The sequence below is a fragment of the Perca flavescens genome, chromosome 8 (assembly GCF_004354835.1).
Source record: "Perca flavescens isolate YP-PL-M2 chromosome 8, PFLA_1.0, whole genome shotgun sequence".
NCBI lineage: Eukaryota > Metazoa > Chordata > Actinopteri > Perciformes > Percidae > Perca > Perca flavescens.
The window spans coordinates 2068904-2090856 of record NC_041338.1 but is presented as its reverse complement, the minus strand read 5'-3'; the positions used below and the strand labels follow the sequence as shown (position 1 = coordinate 2090856).

Sequence of the window (21953 nt, the reverse complement as noted above, 5' to 3'; positions counted from 1 at the left end):
GTGCCATTACCATTTAAATTAATGCTGTGGCCACAAGTGTGTTCAGTCAGAACCTGATGACCAGATTTATTTTCAACTGGAACTCTCAGGCAGGGTTAACTGAAGGCAAGATCACAAGTGCGCTAAATTAACATTGACGATTATCCACCTCCCATTTACTCCTAATTTTATGCAAGGGGAGGGACAGATAAAACACTTGCTTCCAGTGGCAAAGCAAATTTGCATCTTTGCATTGCGTGGAATTCAACTTTGACCGGTAAAATTGCAGCCTCCAGCAACAGCAAAGCAGTGTGTGGGGTTGACCCTGCTTGGCTGCATCTTTTTGAATGAGCTAAGACGGAGGAGACGCTGATTGTTGCCTTGTCTAACCAGCCGGTATTTCTTTGGCAGGCAATGGTCACTCACCTGCATTCACGTGCCTTAATGTGCAAATGCATAATTTAATCAGCTGTGCTTGTACTGTATAGGCACCCGCCCATGTCCAACGTTGTGACTGTTTGCACAGAATCTATTAAGCAGGTACACATTCAAATTGTGCATTTTAATCTTAATAACTCACAATTTAATGAATGACTCAGGGCCAACACCAATGCCAATAGACCATAAAAGTTAAATAGACATAAATAGAAATACTTATAAAGCGGGTTTTAACCAACACTAATCAAATTGATAAGAGGCTGAGGCCACTGCAGAAAATTAGCCTGCACTTTCACTTGTTTCATATCAAATAATAGTTTGGTTTAAAATGTTAAGATAAATGCAATTTAAATAAACTAAAAAAAACTGCACTTGGACAACACCTTTGGTAGAAACACATGCAGAATGGAGATAATGAAATAAACAAACAAGGAGCTGAAACCAAAGAAGAAGATCAAAATCGGGAAAGAAAAGTTGGTGGTTGACGTGACAACAAGACTACATCACGGCTGCAGGCTGATCTCTGATTGGCTGTACATACCGATAAGATTTCAAAACTCTGTAGAAGACCACACCCACAACGCACAGCAAGAGAGAGAGGAGGGGAAGCTCAGGTTGTAAGTGTCGCTCAATTCATCAGACAGTTGTTATTAACTCAGACAGACAGACAGACAATATAATGCAGAATCAACAAGGGGACAGAAGGACAAAGGACAACCAACTGTAAAACCTGTGGATTAAGAACAAGTGTTTCACCATGGAAGAAATGTTAAAACGAACTCATGAAACAAGACTGGAAGGTGCCTGTAAAAGGTTTTTAGTTCAGCAATTTGTGAAGAATGGAGGGCTATAGTCATCTTGATTTCATGTCTGTTACTATGGATTTTAACAGTGAAAAGGTTTCATGGTGGAAAAAGTATTGAAATGTTCATACTCCTGAGAGAGAACCTGCAAAAGAACCCTCTTTTCCACTGCCCATCTCATTATGTCTAAGTGTGCGCACTGGTTTGTGACAGGGTTGTGCATGCAAAATGACACTGCAGTGCATTTAGTAGTAGTCGTAGGGCTCTAACGGTTCATGTGTCCGCGCCTAACCATCATGATACAGGGGTCACTGTCCAATGCAGAATACAAGGTATGTTGATTGATGTACGCAATGCGTGCACAAGTTCCTCCCAGAAACTTTTAGCCGTAGGCCGTTAGAAACATGCATTGATGTTAGCACAACAAGCCCTCAATCTCCAACTTCAAAAGACAACTATAAAATAATTTCCTATTAACCTATACATAATATAAAACTGTCACATGGACTACTGGGATGTATGTGTAGGATTGTAGGTGTACGTAATTTTATGTATGTACTGGTGCGCTTCTTGCGTGCATTTTCTCATCTGGTTACAGGTGGTAACTGTGTATACCATTGCCCGTACCACTACCCTTTCATGAATCATGGGCCCCCACCTATAAGCTTTCCTAGCTTCTTTGGGGGACCCATTCACACTACCCAATTGATCTTGTACCCCAACTGTATTATTGTAATGTTTGAAGTGGTATTGTGAATAAAAATAAACTGATTGGAGTACAAGTCAGTAACACTATGGCGAGCGCCAATGAAATGCAGGAGCTGGAAGACCCGCCTGGAGGTTCCCAGTCAGCTACAACCGCAACGGAGAGAGAGTTGTGTATAAGAGTGTGTCACCGTTGCTGTTCTGAGAGTTTCTTCAGTTTACATTTTACTGCTTTACATACATGTTTTGGTGCTTTTAACGTTTAAATATAGCCACAGTGAACCTAATGTAAACACTCCTAACGCACACACTTTATTGCCCTTCACCTGTCAGTCATCTTCAAATATTACATTATAGCTGTATTCTCATTTACTTGACAATCTACAAGACCGTTTGCTAATAAACTGGTGATAGCATCGTCAATGTGGTTAGCATGGTGGCTAACACTACTGTTACACCGTATATGACATATTGTTTCAGCTGTACTTTCAAACATGTTGTCATTGTTCTAACAGTTAGCCTTTACAACGAAGCCGCTTAACTACATTTGTTAGATAGATAATCATTCACAGGGTTCTCTGTTTATTTGTGTTTGTCGCTGTGTGCTCTTGTGGAGCAAAATGAATGTAAACAAAGTGGTGTGCCAGAAATGCATTGCACCATGATGCATTTGCCTAACCTAATGTTTGAAATCCCTTTAGTGGACAGAACGTGTAACAACAACTTCATGTTGATAGTGGCAATGCATAAGCCTGAGAAGTGTAGTAAATATTAATAATAGGCTGGATTTGGGCATTAAATATTTGAATATAATTTGAATACTAAAAATAATAATGAATGAAATTCAAATACTGTTATAGAGGAAGATTGACAACTATACCTATAACCACCACATATTAGACAGTGAAAGATTAGCACAAAATTTAAAGACAACAAAAGTAGTCTAAGGGCCCTTTTTTGACTAGCTCAAGCAGAGCTCTGACAGTTTGGTATTATCCTGACCTAGACACGGGCTTTGCCCATCTGTGTAGCATTTTGGTGTTTCCTACACAGACGGAAGGAGAGGAACAAACTGGCAGAAACTTCTTTCAAATGAGGAAGAACAAAGCAAGTTGTTGGTATTGTGGTGGATATTGGGCCTTTCGTTGTTGTGTTGAGAGTAACTGTCTCAGCACCATGTGTGTTTCCGGCTGCTGCCACTTTGATTTTGTCCACATGAGCAAAGTAAAAACTGGCAGCAGATGCACAGCAATTGAGGAATAGTGATTCAAATGCAAGTAAACTATTTTAATGAAACACTCTCCAACCAGTATATGAGTTTGAAAGGCCTGGGGCCCGTCTTGGATCTTGGTGTTAAATTTAACAGCGCCTCTCCAGGAACTGTGACCAAGTGATAGTGTGAGGGCACTTGTAAGAAAACAGATGTGACAACACTAATGAGTCACATTCTGGTAAAGACACCTCAATAAAAGAGTATTCCAGTGTTCCCATCTTGGGTTTTTCGAACACCAGGACATCTTTAGCATTGAAACCGCTCGTAATGTTGCGCATCATTTAGCACAGAGAGCTGCGTAGTGTTTTTTGTGCGGATGAGTTTGGCAAACCTCTTAAAGACGGCAGTCTCAGTCTTGGCGTCAACGGTGAGGCTGACCGTTTCTTTCATGGAGCCATTGATGACTGTCTCTGTGATGCTGCGCTGCTCACTAGAAGCTGTCTCCTCCTCTGCTTTAGGTCTCCCACAATCCTTTGGTGTGGTGGAGGAGAGAGAAGCCACACTGGTACCCAACCAGCCATCACAATCTGGGGAGGTGTTAAGAAAGGTGTCAATATGTGTCAGTACTGACCATGTTCAAGATCATTTAAGCTGTATCAACACTTAACTCATAGCTACCCTGACAGGAGCTATTTTCACTCCTCCCTAATGAGATTTTTGGGTTATTTAAAATTGTGCTACTGAAAGACAAGCAAAGTGAAATCATACACATTAGCCTATGTCAAATTTCATATCAAAGAGTGTCCAGGTTTAGCTTGTCACAGTGGGACAGCAGAGCTCAAAAGGATGTACAGAATTCCTACTCTGTCAATATGGACATGCATGTGCACACATCTCACCTTCAGGCTGCATGGGTGCATTAACCCCCAGAGGGTCCATCGTCTCTATGCTGGTTTCCATGGCAACAGGAGAGTTGCACCTCAGAGGGTCTTTGGGTCTGAAAGAGAGCAATTTGTATTTATGAAGCACACGTTCAGATTCTAGCGATGTTCTTCTGTAGCTGAAGCACTGCAGGCACACAGACCGAAACTGAACCAAAGTGTGTTAGGACGTCCTACCTGACAGGGGTGAAGTTGGAGAAATCAGCCCAGCCTGTTTCAGAGTTGGAGGGGGCAGGGGGAGTGGAGCTCCAGCCTGCCTCCGGGAGGTCTTCTGTGGAAGAGGGAGACAAAGGAGAGGAGGCAGCAGGGTTGTTGGGGCTGGAGGCTGGGGCTGTGGACGTACCCGTGTCCATGGGGATGTCATCAAAATTGGCCGTCCACACAGGCCCTAAAAAGTATTTAAAAAAAAAAAAAAATACATGAAATCAGTCAGAAAAAATAAGGTATTGAACCCACCACCACTCCTTCTTGCATGGACAGATAACATATAGTCATTCCATAACCCACATCATCAGCACTGTAAGCAAAAACCTAAACTGAGAAGAGATTTAATCATAATTCTTACATCAGCCCTAAACCCACGTCTCAAATTTAAATAATTGTAAATAATCTTAACTGGGCTAAATCTTGATCCAATTAAAATCCTAAACTCCATCCAGGCAAAGGTTTCCTTACTTGGGTTCATTTGTTATTCTTATTTTCTTAGTGTTGACATACAGTAGTCTTGGGTACACCAACCTGTGTCGACCTCCATTCTGTCATCGGTGCTGGGGTTGGAAGCTTCAAATGGATCTCTCTTCACATCCTCCTCCTCTGAGTCTGTGCTTTCCTCACTGTCCGTGCTGCCTGAACTCCTGAGATAGACACACAGATCAAGTGTTATTTCTAATCTGCATCGGAGTTTAGAGCAGAAAAAGTTTTTCCCCAAAGCTCAAGATGACGTCCACAACTCAAAAGATATTCAGTTAACTGTCATAGACAAGTGAATACACTAGAAAATATTCACACTCGAGAAGATGGAATCACAGAATTTTGACTTTTTAAAATTATAAAAAATGACTCAAATTACCAAAATAGTTGGCAATTAATTTAACAGTTGACAACTAATTGACTTCTAATTGCAGCTCTATCTGAATTTATCCTCTTTTTATACTGGGGAGGGCAACACATATAAAACTACAGAGGCCAGGTGCAAAATAGTGTACAGTGTTGCTGGCTGGTTGTTGATCAGCAGAACTGGACTACTGCAATGAACTGTTCATAGGTCTGTCTAAGAAATCAATCAGACAGCTTCAGATTATCCAGAATGCTGCTGCCAGGGTTGTAACAAGGACCAAAAAGGCTGAACATACAACTCCAGTTCTCAGATCGAGATCAGAATCACCTTTAAAATGATATTGCTTGTCCGTTCACTCACTGAACGGTTTAGGTTCAAGATAATTTATCAGATATTCTGACCCCGTAGGAACCTGGCAGACCTCTCAGGGCATCTGGTTCTGGATTACTGGCTGTTCCCAGTGTCAAAACTAAAACAAGCCAAAGCTGCGTTTAACTTCTATGTAGCTCAAATGTGGAAAACATTTCCACAAGAGCCTAAATTTGAGACAATGCTAATTACTGTCAAATCTAAGCTAAATTCCCACCTCCTTTTTTTTTTTTTTTTTTTAAACCATTCCTTTAATTAATTTTCTGTTTTTATTCCATGTGCAGTGGTTGTTTCTTTTTTTTTTTTTTTTTTTTTTTTTTTTTAAAAAAGGTCTTTTTTTTTTTTTTTTATACTTACTGTGAAATGTAATATATAAATTAAATTTGCCTTGGAATTAGTTTGGCCTTAAAATGTTTAGGTCAAAATTCTAGTTTCAAATTTGATTATAAGAGAGATTATTATATGTGTATAAATATATTATGAGTTCTCTACTTCTTCCACTAGAACATTACACTATATTCTACATACAAATCCAACACAAAAAAAGTCTGAATTTCAAAACTTGCTCATGTGTACTAACTTGACATTTGACCTTGCAGCTTTCACATTTTGTAACAAACCCTGTGTGTTTGGTTGCAGAGACAATTTAAAATGTAGTTTGTAAAGTGGAACGATGATGACTTGAAGGTAAACATTATTAAGACATTAACAAGGATAATTATCATCAATTATCATAATTATGTGTTCGTGTATTTGTTTTGCTATGTTTACGAGGACCATGTCAGTTTCAAACTTCCTCAGTGAGAATACTTATGAATTGTGAGGTAATTTTGGCTGGTCCATACTACTTTAAAGGATTGTTAAAGCTTGGTTTTAAGGTTAAGGTTAGAATTCATTTGAGGAGTTTGTTTAGCTGACCTGGGGCGTCTCTGGGCCTCTGGTGCGAAGGTGACATCTTTTTCATCCCAGATATCTTCCTCGTCTGAACCAGCATCTTCAAACTGCTGGATTTTCTCCTTACAGCGTGCCTCAAACAAAGCTATATTTGCCTGGGGAAACACACACACGGGCCGCACACTTAGAAAAACATTTTTTTAAATCTACAGTACATCCACAAACAAACTAGGGCCACAAAAGTCACTCAGCCGAGAAGCAGACATATACATGTAAACTATCCTAGCACAACAGCTTCACAGCAGGCCTCAAAAGAGAGCCATCTCAATGCAGATAACTCGCAGCATATCCATGTATGCTTACAGTTTACACAAGTGCCCCTGTTCCGCTACATTTTTAAAACCAGTGGAACAGTATTTGATATAATCAGGTTGTGCTTTGATATTTGTTATAAGCTTTTGGTTCAAATGTAGCTACGTTTTTCTTATCAAGAGAAACCCTCATTCAAATATGCCGCATAAGCATTTCAATTTCGTATCCTCAGACTTTGTGGCATCTGCTTCTAAATGAATTTTTTCAGTTATATTGGAAAAAACAAGACATGCCATATTGATAAAAAAACATTTACATTTGTTCCATGACCTCTCATTGATTGACTATGTATAATTTCAAGATTAATAATAAAGTACTTACACTTTCATTTGTATTCAGTGAAAAATTGATGTCTGATATTCTATCAAAGGGAATACTGCAATGTTAAAGAGAACAGAGTTTAGTTAAGTTAGGGTTGTTAGGCATCCACAAATATAGCAACACACAGGCAGACAGGCTCGAACACAGAGCTCTAACACTTCACGTTAGATGTGATAACAAAAACTTATTCTCCTCCAAATATAAAGCTTAAAACACAAAACATACTGCTGAAGAAACAAGGTTTTTGATAGCCACTTTTGTTCTTTACATTCATGTTGTGTTGTGAACTTGTCAAAGAAAAGAAAAGAATCATGGTAGAAAAAAAACTGTACAGCCACTTTCAACATTGCTTAGTGGACAGCAAAGTTCCCCAAAATATTATTCTGTACCAAATATTTAAAATAATTCAACATAAGTTCAACATTTGGGAGATTGTTTGCCATCAACTTTGGTTGTTTTAAAGGGCTCTGTAAATCAAGATCGATTGACTGATCTTACCCAAAGTCAGATACAAATAATATCTGCTCAAGGCTTAGCCTAGCACAACACAAAGACTGGAAGCATGGGGAAACTGCTATTACTAGCGCTAACCCTGCCAACAACTCATACACACATTTTATACAACAGTCATACATACTAAAGCTCTACAGTATATAGATTAGGGCAGCAATTAACAATTGTATTCATTAGCAATTAATGTGTTGAGGATTTTCTCAATTACTAGATTGATCTAGATAGATAGAAATATAAAGATAGATTAGCAAGCTATGGAATTCAGTACCCCTAGAGATTAAAAAGTGCCTGGTCATTATTTCTAAACATGCTATGCTGTAGACCTGTGTTTTTTGTGAACAAGGTGGGAAGGTGTTTTTGTTTTTTTTCTTTTTCTCACATTTGACTGAGCTGCGCTAGCAATTTTTCTATGCTTCTAGTTTTGTGCTAAGCTATGCTCAAAATATCCTGGAGTCAGTGCAGGAAAGCCTCATCTGACACTGGAAACTCAGTGCTGGAAAGCTTTTAATTAAAACTAATTTGGAACTTCTTATCCGACTGATAAAAATGTATTTTTTTGTTTTAAATCCAGTCAGACTATTGCTTTTAACAAGCACTGTCAAAAGTTCAGGGCAGCAACAGTAGCTTCAATTTTTCCAGTGGGAAACAAGTGAATGGGACTACAATTAACAACACTACAATAGGTGATCAAGACCAAGTCAGATTAAGAGTAAACTTTAAGTCCTATCCACATATGAAGCCAACAATGTCCATGCATCAGCTTATACCAGCCTACAAATCCCACGCACTGGAATTTCACCATCGAACCACTCCATTACTATACCCCACTTCTCATGAGTTTGGGAAATGGCACATATTTACTACAGGAAGGAATCCCAATTTCCTTTTACTTAATCACACTTTACCTTCCAACTTGTGCATTCATGACAACTGGCAAGTATCTGACCTGTATACAAATGTGTTTTTAAAGCACAGCAGGGGTGCAGTGATGTCCAGAGTAAATTTTTTCAGGCCTTGGATAAGTCTAGTCCTCTCCTTGTTGACCCTTAAAAAGGCCAGGCAGATACAGTATGTTCCAGGTATCTTGACTGCACAGATGGGAAGACCACCAGACAGACCTTAGCCATAACTAGAATGGGAGCATTATCGGGTACACCAGTACAACAGTTCGGTAAATTACACACCCCAACCTCACAATAGTTGCCCTTCATGTCACACTTACATGAAATAGTATCATGTAGAACTGACAGAGAATTCAAGACAGCACAAAATGTTGCGGTGTTCAATTTACCATTTCTGCCTTGTGCCGTTTACTACTTATTACTAGTAGTTACTTTCAAGTGGAAGTCTTTTAGTAGGATAGAACCTCCAGACTTCCCATCTTTAGAAATTCATACATGCATCTTAATCTATTGCAGATCTACTCTAACTATTTTTGTGAAGCCAACTAAAAGTTACAATAATAAATGTCAGGACTTGAGGAATAGATGCTGAACGTTTGCATTGGTGTATTGCTTATTTTACCCAGCCCAATGTCTCATTTTGCAAAGTCTGATAATGCTAAATCCAAGATCTACGTAAAAGAAAAAAGCTCTACTTCAAGCCACAATCTGCTTAAGGTAAAGCAGACATTTTAAGTTATTAATCAACTAACCGACATCTCCCACTGCCCACAACCATTGCAGAAAATTATACCCCCAAAACCAGTTTGCTCTAAGAAATATAGAAAGGGACAGCACACTACAACACCAAAGCTGGATACTATGGTTTCATCTCTTTAAGCAACATTTTGTATTTATTATGGCAGCCATTTCAAAAAAGGAAATAAACCACATCTTGGGAGGTAATGGCATTGGTTTAAATGCCCGAGCAAAATGTTTTTGCAACATGCAAAATGTTTGCTTGGGCAATAGCCATCACTGTCATTGATCGGTTTTAATCATAACTTCAGCTATCAAAATTATGCTGAACGGCATTTAACAAGGAAGCTTGGAAAAGGAATCAAACAATATTCTTGTGTTATGAAAGGTCATTACAATGGGGCAGAGAATAAAGCACTTAAAAATAATTTTCTTTTAAAAGTGATATGCAAATTGCAGTTATTAAAATTAATGATTTAACCCGCCCCACCAACTTTGTAATGTCTTAAGTGCCCTGTCCCTTCAGTGTTACACAGTAAAATTTAGACAGCAAGTCCAGTCATGCAGGATGAGTACTCACTCCACAACATCGTCCTGATCAGCAAACTCTTCGTCATTGAAGCCGAACTGCTCAATAAAATTGGACGTCATTTGTTGCATCTGATAATCAGAAAAGGCCTGGCAAAACCCAGGACCAACGATAATGATATAGTCTTGGCTCTACACAAAGCTGGTCATTACTTGCAGTACAGAAAATTGCAAACGCATATACTAAGTTGTAAAAACACAAGAATGTATAACATGAAGGCTAGACAGGTTAATAGCTATAAAAAAGCACAAACATGCATTTACAGTCAGATGCCAAAATGCTTTAACATTAGTTTAAGAAAATAGACATTATTCTATTTAAAGTAGCTGTAAAGTTTCATAAATAACATTAGTAGTTAAGTCAATTAATTCAAAGCGTGGTCGAGAGATGTTCCTGTAGATTGTTACTTTGCACGACCCATAGTCACAAAATTATTTTAGGTTAAGGGCCTGTTGTGTTTAGGTCTTACTTGTTGTAGAGAGGAGTCCTGGTGAAAGCCACTGTCTTTAAAATCCACCTCATCATCGCTGGAGGAATGGATGTGGTGTGTGTTCACCTAAAACAAAATTAATTTGAGCAAAAAAGGGTTGGCCTTAGAGAAGAAAAGTCTTATAACTGCATTAGTGTGCATCCACACCACACTACTGAGCAGGCATGGCTGTCCTAACATTGTGTAATAAAATAAATCTGTCTTGAATTGATATTTGGTCGTGCTGTGCACCCTTGTCTTAAATCAGTATAAAGTCAAACTTGAGAAACTTGAGGACTTAAAAGGATATTTCAAAAAGAAATAGGAAAATGATCTGCGACACGTCTCAGAAACAAACAGCAAACTCTAACTTAAGGCTACTCCAATTTAATTGGCTGATGCAGACATACACAACTCCTGTTAAATTGAAGAAATACAGTGATTTACAGTACCTGACCTTAGGTTTTAAATGCAGTGGGGCTAAAGGAACATTTATGCACCGTGTCTGGGAGTGTGACAAAATTAATAGATTCTGGAGCGAGGTGATCAATAAACTACGTTCATCTTGTCTGTGGACATTCCACGATTCATAGATATTGCTGCACCTGTAGCCAAAAAACTCTAAATCTGAAACCCCAAAAATATAAATGTATTGATTTTGCTTTACAGGCAAAAAAAGTCCTGGAAGAAAATGGAGGCACCTACAATTTGTGCAGAACATGGCGCAATATATGTCCATGGAGAGAAAATCTGGAAGCCATTTAACCAATTGATAAATAAAGAAGATGTAGGGGAGCTTCTACAGAAGGAAAAAGCGTGAAAGGATACCTAAAAATCAATTTAGTGGTGAACCCCAGAAGGGCAAAGGACTGAGGCATGTCTTGGAGGGTAAAAGCAAGGGGGGGGGAAATTATTTTTTTGTTTTGTTATTTATGCATGTCATAACTTTGCTAGAAGTACCATTGACCTGTATATTCAATACTCCACCCGTTCTTTTTTTAACTCAGGATTTAGAGTACAGCCCCTTTAAAGCTTGACGTCAGTGTTGATGTTCACTCACCAGGTCAATAGTGTTTCTCTTGTTTGTGTCAGACAGCTGCCCAGAAATAAAGGTCTCCCATTTCTCTCTGTCCTCTGCTGGGAGCTCTGTGACACACACACACACACACACACACACACACACACACACACTTCATATGCTGTACATTTAACAAACTGTTAAAGAATGGTGCTCTCAAGTTCATTTCAGATGCCACTAGTTATCTTGATAACACAAATAGGCTAAGCACAGAGCTAAGTGATGGCACAGGAAAATTTCCTCCCAGTTACCACTTCCAACATGAGTACTCCACAAATATAGAGTCAACGGTCTCAAACAGTAAATCAAAGATAAAGCTTATTTGCAAGATAGATGATGGCAGAGATTTATGAGCCCTCAGACAGAATTGAGTCCTTACCAGAGATGAGCTGTTGTATCTGTGGTCCATTAGGGCCTTTGTCACAGTTGTGAACTATAGAGTTAGCTATTCTGGTGAGGTGACCCATGTAGCCTCGTCGCCGACCACCTTCTGCCCTAAAACACACACAAACACATAAATTATAAGGACATTACTTTGACCACTAAAGCCAAGTATCATTCTCTTAACTAATCCAAAACATGACCAGTAGTGATCATATTAAAGATGCAAAGGACAGGTTTTGGCGTCAACTATAAGTTATTGTTACAACCTCATTTGCAGCAGATCAGAATACTCACTGTTCTTTCTCATTGGAGCTCCAGGCGTCTACGATTCTCTGTATAAACTGGCACTTTTGAAACAGCTGGTGGAGGAAAATACAATTAAATTAAATACAAACAATTCAGCGTGCTCACAATGTAGTGCATACTGCTGCTGCGTCTGCGCTCACACACGCAAAAACTAATAAACTACATTATTGATAAGCCTTCACTTATTGCCATATTTGGTCCATAGTGACTTGTGTCTTTCTCAGGGAGTCTGTGTACTTACAGTACAATATCCAGTCCCAGACACGGAAATAAACAGATTATGCCAGAGATTACTTGTGGAAATGTGATGCAGCGTTTACCTGGTTACATAAGGGTTTACAATAAAAACAACTCCGTAATCCATTGGCTTCAGTCAGGAAATAACAGCATTCCCAACATTATTGAGTTTACACCATATGTTAAGCTTGAACACATTAAGCTTCATACTCGTATTTTACTTATGTAAAGACAGCTTTTGCTACAGTCCAAGAGGTAAAAGCTTGTGCAGACCTAAAAAAACCATATCACATAAAGCAATATTTAAGAACTGATGTATGCATCTCTTACTCTTTAGTACTCTAATCTTACATGTTTGATGAGGATGCTCTCCCTCGCATTTTCCTGCTCTGTGTCTGGCTGGATGTCAGTGGGGGCTGGGGGCATAGCCAAAATCATGGCTGTGCAGATCTCCACTTGAATGTGAAGGAAGTTGTTCCAGATGTATTTGAAATACATATCCTGGGGAGCAAACAAAACAATTATAAAAAAAAAAAAAAAAAAAAAAGAGAGACATTAGTGAATGGTTTGGATAGTCTAATACTGATACTTTGCTTTAACAGATTACTAAAGAAAAAATTCAGTTATTTCTCTCTTCCCATCAGTTAAAGTAACATTTTACACAGAGCTGTCAAAAATGAGGTTCAAATGTCCTATACCATAACATATAAATATAATATCAGTGTTTCTTCTATGTTGATAGTATAGTGGCGGTGCACCACGGTATCAGAAATAGGGCAGACGCACAACAGGGTTTCCGCTATGTACACCACGCACCACCGTTCCTTCAGCTGTTTATGAAAAGTGATAAAGTCGTAGAGCTGTCTGCTCTACTGAACTCAAGCGAACTATCATTCGCTCTCTCTCACCCCCCCTAGGGTGAGCAGAGCAACTCGAACAGTGACAGGACGTCATCACTCGCGAAGTCACGGCAAACCAAATAAACAGGGAGAGTACTACTTCCCTCAATAAATGATAAACGGCAACGAAAGCCGACATGACGTTAAATCACCCTACAGTACCGTCTACTTGCTGGACGGTCGGCAGCTAACATTAGCAGATAGGCCCGTACACTGACGTCCAATCCCCCCCCCCCATACCAAAAATAGATACTACTCACTAGTATGACTCCTAGTGTGTTGAGGTTAATGAGTTCTGTGTTGATGCTGTGTGTGTTGCTCTGCAAGAGGCTGGCAACCAGTCTGACCACATTGAGCCTGGTGTTGCCCACAGGAGGGTCCAGCACCCCCCACGTTGTCTTCATCACATTCGCCTGTTGGTGGAAAATAAAAACACTGCTCAATATATACACAACCAACTGGGACACATCCATACTAATTACTGAATACTTATAGTATGTGGTAGAAGACTATTTGTCACATACTGATTCTGTGACTGGACCATCTGTCATCTTCAGCTGCTTTCTAAGAAAGGTTTTAAACATACCAATTCAAACTAAACTGAAAACAGCTGATCATGGGTTGGCCTAATAGGATTAAATTGTCCCATGCAGACTGGAACCATGTAACTTTAATCTACAAGTGGTTATTTTAAAACTGCTTACTGCTGTCTGTGTGGTTTTTACCTTTGGGGGTTCCAGTAGCAGCTGGTGAAAGTCTTTGAGTCGGGGTCTCACAGCCTCCAGGATGCTGTGGTTGACTGAGAATGAAGGGTGGGACATTCCAGGGGGGCAGTCCATATGACCCTCAAACCTACAACATAGAAAGTCATAACCTGATCAACTGTTTCCCCAAACACAATGGAGTAGTGCCAAGTATTTTGGGCTGTGTCTAAAGTTACAGATTTGGAGAATAAAAAATGTAAGGGTTAGGGATCTGATAATGAAGCATATATCTACACACAGAGTCTACATACATAGTGTTTGCCTAAACTGCCATCAAAGTAGTAGGAACATTTACGGCAATAATGGAGGTGGGTAGACATAAAAATGTAGTTTTATTTAAAACGTAAACTTGTATTTACTTGTTCATAACTATTTGGTGGGGATGTGAACACATGCCACAGAATTGCCTATTCAGGTTTTTGTCATTTACCAGCAATTTACTGGTGAAATAAGTTGTCATAAGTTATTATTACATTTTTCTTATATGGCCTTAGCAATAAACAAGCAGTTCTTAAATGTTGCCGACTGTTGTTTTGTGCTCCTTTTTTAGCACTGGTATCAAAAAACCCCAAAACAATACCCAACCCTAGTTACGTGACAGCTTGACATCAGGCTTTTTGCCCGCTGGGCCGCAACGTTTTTTTCCGGCATCCCCTGCAGACCCTAGCGATGCAGCCTAAACACATTACCCACATTCAAATGAATAGGAGGACTGGCGTTTTGCAACCTGCATCGTCACCTTAGGCTTGTTCATGTTTCTATCAGACTTTGTTGCTCGGTTCCCAGATATATATATATATATATATATATATATATATATATATATATATATATATATATATATATATATATATATATATATATATATATATATATATACCCAATGTCAAATCAAAATATCAAGAGTGGCAGAGGCCACAGGACGTACGCTGGTCTCCTTGTCTCAAACAATGTGAGGAGGATCTGGATAACGCTGACAATTGCCGATTCATTCTTCTCCTTGTCGAAGATATTTGACAGCAGCTGCTCCACCGTTTCCTGCCTGATGAGGACAGACATGAAGATGAAGGGAAAGCAGACTGCATAGTCACTTGTCAGGTTTGTAGGTCAGAGTCTGTTTTCTATAGCCTACTAGGCAAAAATTACAATAGTTAACAAAAAAAGCAAAAAAATGTTGAGTAAATAAAGGCTAAATAACTGATATACATGAAAATGGGTGCAGTAATTAGAACCTAATGAATATTTAATAAAGTGAATAATGACTGTAAAATAAATGCATGCATACTTTTCAAGTGTGGCCAGAAGTGGGTCAGGCTCTGAGGAGCCCTGGACCTGGAACATCTGGTCTCTGCTCAGTCTGATGATCTCACACAGTGACTGGGAGGCATTAGAGTGTCTCTGAGTCAAGAAAGTTGGAGAAAAAAAAAGAAAGACAAGAAACAATAAATCTGTGGTTTTTAAAATCTGATTCACTTGAAACTTAGCATATTTAAATCATCCCATCGAAGTCCTAATATTCCTGAACAAATAAACATTAGTATTCATCTTGATGTCTAATAATATAAAATGGATTCTATACATATTGTGCTGCTCAATGGAAGAAACAGTGAAGTGTGTGTGAAACTCACATCCTCATCTTGAGATGGTTGTACCATGTCCACCAGTCTCTGAATCACCTTCTCCTCATTCAGCCACTGAAAGAGGACAAAAGCACACAATATAAAAAGGAGGAATACCAAGAGAACAAGACCTCTAATTTGGAGTAAAGGGGTTTACCAATTCAAAATTGACAAAACGTTTATTTGACTTGTCTGGCTTATATAAAGAAGGAATACATTTTTACAAATCTTTGTCCTCTGTTTATAGTCCTCTGCGGCCCAAAATCCTTGATGCCAATACATCTTCAGAAAGCAGCAAACAAGAACTTAGTTTTGAATTACCCAACAAATGAATATTGCAAACTTGCATGCAAATAGTCAAACTGTTTGAGTAGATACCCATGTTACATTGTACCGTGATGCTAGCCTTGCAAAAATAATGCAACCTCAGCTGTTGCAACGAGATTTTATGTTAGACATCTCTATATCTATTGAGACCTGACTAACCCAGCCAGACTAGGTAGTTAGATACAAATAAAGCATGACTTTGTAACCATGAAGTGTCTCTCTCCCTAAAATTGTTTTTTGAAACACTTTAGAAAATGCCTTAAACAGTTTGAAAACCAGTGGCAACTAGGCTTGGGTGATCACTTATATTTTCAAATGGTCCAATTGTGGTTACTGGAGATGGCTATCTGATCTCCGGTCTGACAGGCTGGCTACATTGAACACTGACTTGGCTGGGGTGCAGTAGTAAGCGTATTGCCTCATTTCCGGGTGACATCACTTCTGTGCTGCTGATAGCTTTTTGCCTTTTTGTAGCTCAGGCATTTTTGTCATATTCTTGATTACAGCGGCTAATCATCCGCATTACATTTAAACCTACACTAGTTCACTCAAGCACTCATAGCTCTTTCCTTCTTTTAGCGACTTTGTTGCTAATCCCAGTTGTTTAAATGTTAGTCAGTTCTATTAGCTACTTTAGTTAATGAATCACCTTTTAGCTACTTATTAATGGTCCAATTTAAACTGTGTGTGATAAGTGAACAGATGTGAGATATCATTTTTAGCACAGCTGAGAAAGTGTTATGCGCTACCCACGTTGAGTACGTCCTGTCGTAGCTGTTGTGGTTCGATGCAAGTGAGCATTCTGAGCAGCAGGTCCATGATGGCAGATGTCCCGATGTGTTTGATCATCAAGTCTACAAAGTCCTCCTGCTTCCGCAGAAACTCCACTATCTATAAACAGACAAGCAAACCATACACACCTTAAATAGGATAAACAGCCTTGTTTAGGTCTAAACTATGGAGAGTGGAAAAAATGAAAAAAAAACTCAATGCATGTGACCTGAATAAGGGGGATTATTGCATTTTGGTATTGTTTCTGGACAAATCATATCAGATAACAACTTGCATCACGTTCTCAGATTACCTGTTCAGGCTTGCGTCCTATAAGAATGGACAGGACCTTGGAGAAGAAGCTGGCCAGGAGCGGGTTGAGAGGTGGCTCATTCTGCAGGAAGCCATACAGCTTCATCAGCAGTTTTTCATCTTCTCCCAGTCTGTCATTGATCTGGCCCACATCTGATGTAAGCAGCTCACATGATATGTTGGGATACCTATAAGAACAAAAGCTGCTACTTAAGATTCTTCGAACATAATGGTTACAACACTGTGACAAACATTCTGTGATGCCAAAATGCTTTTATTGTGCACCGCAGTGATCCATTAGAAGCCAACTGATGAAAAGTTTTATATTGTATAATTTAAATTAGCTGTCCCCGTCTTCTGTAAAACAGCAGAGAGAGACTTAGACTAGACAGGTTCTTCATTTTGATCCCCCTTATCCTTTGCACCCTTTCTCTTACTTGTATTTAACCTTCTCCTCAACATCAGTACTGGGTTCTAGTGTGATGAAGGTGACCAGGTCCTCCATGCACTGTGGTCTCAGCAGGAAGTCAACCAGTTTGTGGTTCTGGGCCTTGCACTCCTGCAGGACATCGTCCTCATCCATCACCTCTGTCAGCGTCACATCCTCCTTCTCTAACAGCGTATCAATGTGGGATGTGGTGTGGAGGTCAAATTTCCAAAACATGTTGGCTCTAAAAGATTTGTGCAAACGTCACCAACAACACGCGTCATTAAAATCAATACAACATGAGGTTTTACATCAGAGGTTATCAGAATATAACAGATGCCTGTAACTGTGAAAAAGACCATCACTTTGAGCAAGAGAAAGTTACAGATGTTTGGTTCTTATCGGACACTCTTCAGTGGACCCATATTCACTACTAACCAGTCAGTTACGGTAGCGCCACGGTGCATCCGTTTCTTCAGTAATATTTATATGAGGGATCATTTGACAGCTCTTTCTCCTGCCTACCTGCAAGTGTTACGAGTCCAGACAGCGGAGCGCAGGTTAAAAAGAGGTGTGTTCTAGTCTTTGGGAGTTGTGGCCCATTCCAGGCTAGCCAGCTGGACAGGCAGGCAGGCAGACAGCGGTGATGGACAGACTGACAAACAGTACACATACAGCAGTTCAACAGCACACACCTGTGAGGGAAGAAACAGATGGAGACATGTTGTCATAGGAATTTTCCACTGCTTTCCATGTGGATATTATAGGTATTTTAATTATTAATTGTAGTTTCAAAGGGCACAAATTTCACACACACCCGTAGTTGCTGTTAAGACAGTTTTCTGTTTCTACGGTTCAACAATGCCCAGTACTCCTTATCAACTTAACATTAAGAGATGCAGCTCCTTCATATGCAGGTACACTAAACTTCTAGTACTGTTACAGTACACAATGACCAATTTATGACTGCTTAAATAACGGCACTAGGAAGCATGAAAATCCCTTCTTAAGGCCAAGTTCAAACCCACTTGAATCCTGCATGGGGAAAAAAAACCTGATTTCATTGCATAAGAGAAGAGATGCTGTTCAGTCTTACAGACTGTTGTGACCTGATGCCTTTTGGGAAAGGTTTTGTTTAGTGTTCGTACAGTGTAATACAGAAATGTTCCTAATTTCTATAATGGAAATATTGGGTAAGAAGAACTTCTATCACGATTTCCTCTTGTTTTATGTTGAAAACCACAAATAAAATGTGCAGCACTATGCACTTCTGTTTGCATAAACATTAATATAATAACATAGTCAATGCCTTATGTAAACATGAAAACAATATCAAATGTGCATTAAAGTGCTCATATTATGCTCATTTTCAGGTTCATAATTGTATTTGGGAGGGGGGGACTTTGGGCTTTTTCACTTTGTAAACTGATTACATGCACAAAAAAAGATACATAACACAATAGAGGGGAAAGCCAAAAAGCATAATATGAGCACTTTAACATTAAAGATGGCACCATGTGGATATAGGAGGTAACTGCACTTTTTGAACATTGCAGAAAAGAAAACCGCAACCAAAAAAAACATTTTTTCACATTCTACACCCCAGTAAGGAGTGGCTGATTTCAAACCACTAGTTGTGCCTTTGATTGATTATCAAATTTATTTTCTAGGGATGTCCAGAGAAAAAAATAATATCAGCTATATACACTCACTGGCCACTTCATTAGGTACACTTGTACAATCTAATGTGATTTAGTACAACAGCTCAGCCATAAATTCTGCCTTTACAAAAGATAATAATGTCCAGTTTTAATGACACTGTAAGAGAGGTATTAATTTACTAGATGTTTATTATTGAGGTTGTAGTTTGCAGTGGTGTTTAACTGGACTGCATGATATTGAAGTGTTCCTAATATTTTGTCCACCACATTTACATCCATGAGAAGGGCAGAATATCAGAAACACCTTTCAATATAATGCACTACAGTTAGGGATGCATAATTAATCAAATATTAATCTCAATGGCGATTTTGGATTCCCACAATTAAATAAACATGATCAACTGTAATATCGACGTTTAAAATGCGTGCTCAGTTAATAGAAAACTCTGCTGCATAGCAAGTCAAGCGCTTCCTAAACTAGAAGCCAGCCACCAGGAGTCGATGGAGATATCATGCCTATGCACGCCACCCTGCAGCAGCAGCGAAAAACTTGCAGCTGCAGTCCAGAGTCGAAGAGCAGACGGGGAAAACAAAGATCAAACGTCTGGAGTAAAAGGTGAAGCGCTAGTACTTTTTGTCCCAATTTATTTATATATTTTGCTTCCTTGGAGATGCTCAAAGAATAACAATCACTCTTCACTCAAAGATTTGTAGATTAACAGGAATGTAGCACAACCTGTAAGTGAAAGCAGTGCTCTGTTTAACTGTAAAAGTGCAAAACAAATGTGTTGTTGCTAAAATCAATCAATGATCGTGTTAAATAATCGTGATTATCATTTTGGCTGTGCAGTCTATCATGTTCATTTAATTGTAGGAAGCAAAAATCGTGATCGAAATTAATATTAAATGAATTGTGCAGCCCTAAGTCACAGTTAAAGGAGACCTATTTTGCTTTTTGGTATTTTCTGTCATATCTATAATGTTACAACGTTGAATCTTCATAATAAAATGTGGCCAAAGCTTCAAATAATAAGGAAAATATACTAAAAAATAATTCCTGTGACCCAAATGTCAGATTTCACTGTTCTGATTGCTCTGGTTTTTTCTACTCTCGGCCCGGAGCACCGTCATACCGTGCCGGTTTTCTATATCTGGTCATCTGCTACAGGCATGCAACTGCAGTGTTTACATTACATAGACCGCTACATGTACAGTAGCTACACGCTAACGTCAGGGAAATCTGTAATCTTGGTTGCAGATGTTAATTTCTCCAAAATGTCGTCTCACATTCTTGCTGGAAAATTGTCCGGTTGTGTAGTTTTTGGTTAAGTAGCTTTTATTGGTGATATACAGAAGCGTTTTTTGAACATTTGAAACATGTTCTAGTAGAAACACAAAATACAAGTTTGAGCCTGAAAACAAGTATAATAGGGTTCCTTTAAGCTTCTCCAGACAATACACTAAGCAGATTCCTTAATTAGAGCTAGGGATTAAGTGAATTCCAGTTAACACAACTAGATTTCTACTAGAAAAACCTGTTTTTTGGCCATATTTAATCAGGTTTCTTATGGGATCTTTTAAAATTAAAATTGTAAAATCTTGTAAATAAGAGGATATGGAATGTAAAGCTGTAGGATGAAAAATGTATTATTATTCATAGCTTTTTCCAAAATTATTACAATCCCAACTCTGGCCTTTTTTAAATTCCCACATTCACCCTGCAAGAAAAACTTTTGTGGTCTCACTACTACTACAACTCACTACTTATCCCACAGTGTGCCAGCAGCCCAAATGCACTAACAGATGACAAAATAATCTACTCAGCCTGCAGCCTCATATATCAAATCAGTTTTAGTTTTAAAATTTGGTGTTGAGAATAGGAAAATCGTATTATTGGCCAGCTGTCTTTTATTATTCTCTGATTTTCTGCCTCTCTGTGTCAATTACTTTAGCAACAACTGTCCACCACTGGCAAAAGTAGTGCAACTGTAAAATACATCCATAATCGTACAAACTCTGGGCTCTCTAACGTTAAGTCTATGAATAAAATGTATCCCTTTATCATTAGTCCCTGAATACAACAAAATAACAGACGTATACCAAAAGGTCAAAAGCAATAAAATACTCTAGGCAACGTCCGGAAAACATACGTTTACAGTTCGATCCTAGACACTGACTAGCTAATTAACGTTACTGACAGTATAGCTAGATACATTTGACTGTTTAGTTGCCATGTTCGCATGCGCAAATAGAAAGAAAACAGCACTGTCCTTACTTGAATCGACAGAGTTGCTACAGTCTTGTTATAGAGTCTCTAATTAACCAACAGAGACTGAACCAGTTGAAGACGCAGTTTTTGTCTCAAAATGCAGTAGTAACCGCAAACTATGGCATTAGTTACACTATTTTCCAGCTTTCCACCAATCGCAAACAACTGTATTCCTGAAAAAAACTAAAAAAAACAGGATGGTCCTGTTGTATACAGTGATTTAACCGATCAACGTCAGAAAAGGCTTTAATTCCGGCTAAATATGGTTTGAACGCAAGGGAAACTAAATCTGACCATTCAAGGTGTTACCTGACTTATATAGCTAACATGTTAAAAGTACCACGGATTAACGTTATTTGCGTTTTCCTGTCGAAACACTACGTTTGCAGTAACGTCAGTGCATTTACATACCAGGGCCCAAAACAGACGCAACAGAGTCGCACCGGCTCAGGCAAACTGGCTAACGTCACTAGCTACCGTTAGCTATTGTTAGCTAACCTGGCCACCTAAAATCAGGAACAAACTGACGTTAACGTTACCTCGAGTCGACCGGTTTTATCAGTGAGCTATGCGGCTATCAGGGACTAACTGCTAAT

The 21953-nt window shown here is 38.9% G+C and overlaps 1 protein-coding gene across 3 annotated transcripts in view; it reads right to left on the bottom strand.

The window, feature by feature from the left end:
* Positions 1–21953, bottom strand: part of ppp6r3 (protein phosphatase 6, regulatory subunit 3) — a 30818-nt gene that overhangs the window by 8422 nt on the left and 443 nt on the right. Inside the window, exons 2-22 of one of the 3 annotated variants that reach the window (XM_028584691.1) lie at positions 17953–18122; positions 17438–17671; positions 17002–17188; positions 16671–16808; positions 15600–15665; positions 15257–15369; positions 14900–15013; positions 13933–14059; positions 13468–13620; positions 12660–12809; positions 12060–12124; positions 11761–11876; positions 11364–11449; positions 10304–10390; positions 9826–9923; positions 7093–7147; positions 6424–6554; positions 4818–4933; positions 4257–4467; positions 4038–4135; positions 3530–3725 (exon numbers count right to left, since the gene is read on the bottom strand). In XM_028584691.1, coding sequence (XP_028440492.1) covers positions 3530–3725; positions 4038–4135; positions 4257–4467; positions 4818–4933; positions 6424–6554; positions 7093–7147; positions 9826–9923; positions 10304–10390; positions 11364–11449; positions 11761–11876; positions 12060–12124; positions 12660–12809; positions 13468–13620; positions 13933–14059; positions 14900–15013; positions 15257–15369; positions 15600–15665; positions 16671–16808; positions 17002–17188; positions 17438–17664 — 2534 coding nt within the window. In that variant the 5' untranslated portion in view covers positions 17665–17671; positions 17953–18122. The remainder of the gene's footprint in view (positions 1–3529; positions 3726–4037; positions 4136–4256; positions 4468–4817; positions 4934–6423; positions 6555–7092; positions 7148–9825; positions 9924–10303; positions 10391–11363; positions 11450–11760; positions 11877–12059; positions 12125–12659; positions 12810–13467; positions 13621–13932; positions 14060–14899; positions 15014–15256; positions 15370–15599; positions 15666–16670; positions 16809–17001; positions 17189–17437; positions 17672–17952; positions 18123–21953) is intronic. The other 2 variants (XM_028584692.1, XM_028584693.1) reach the window with 2 other exon arrangements.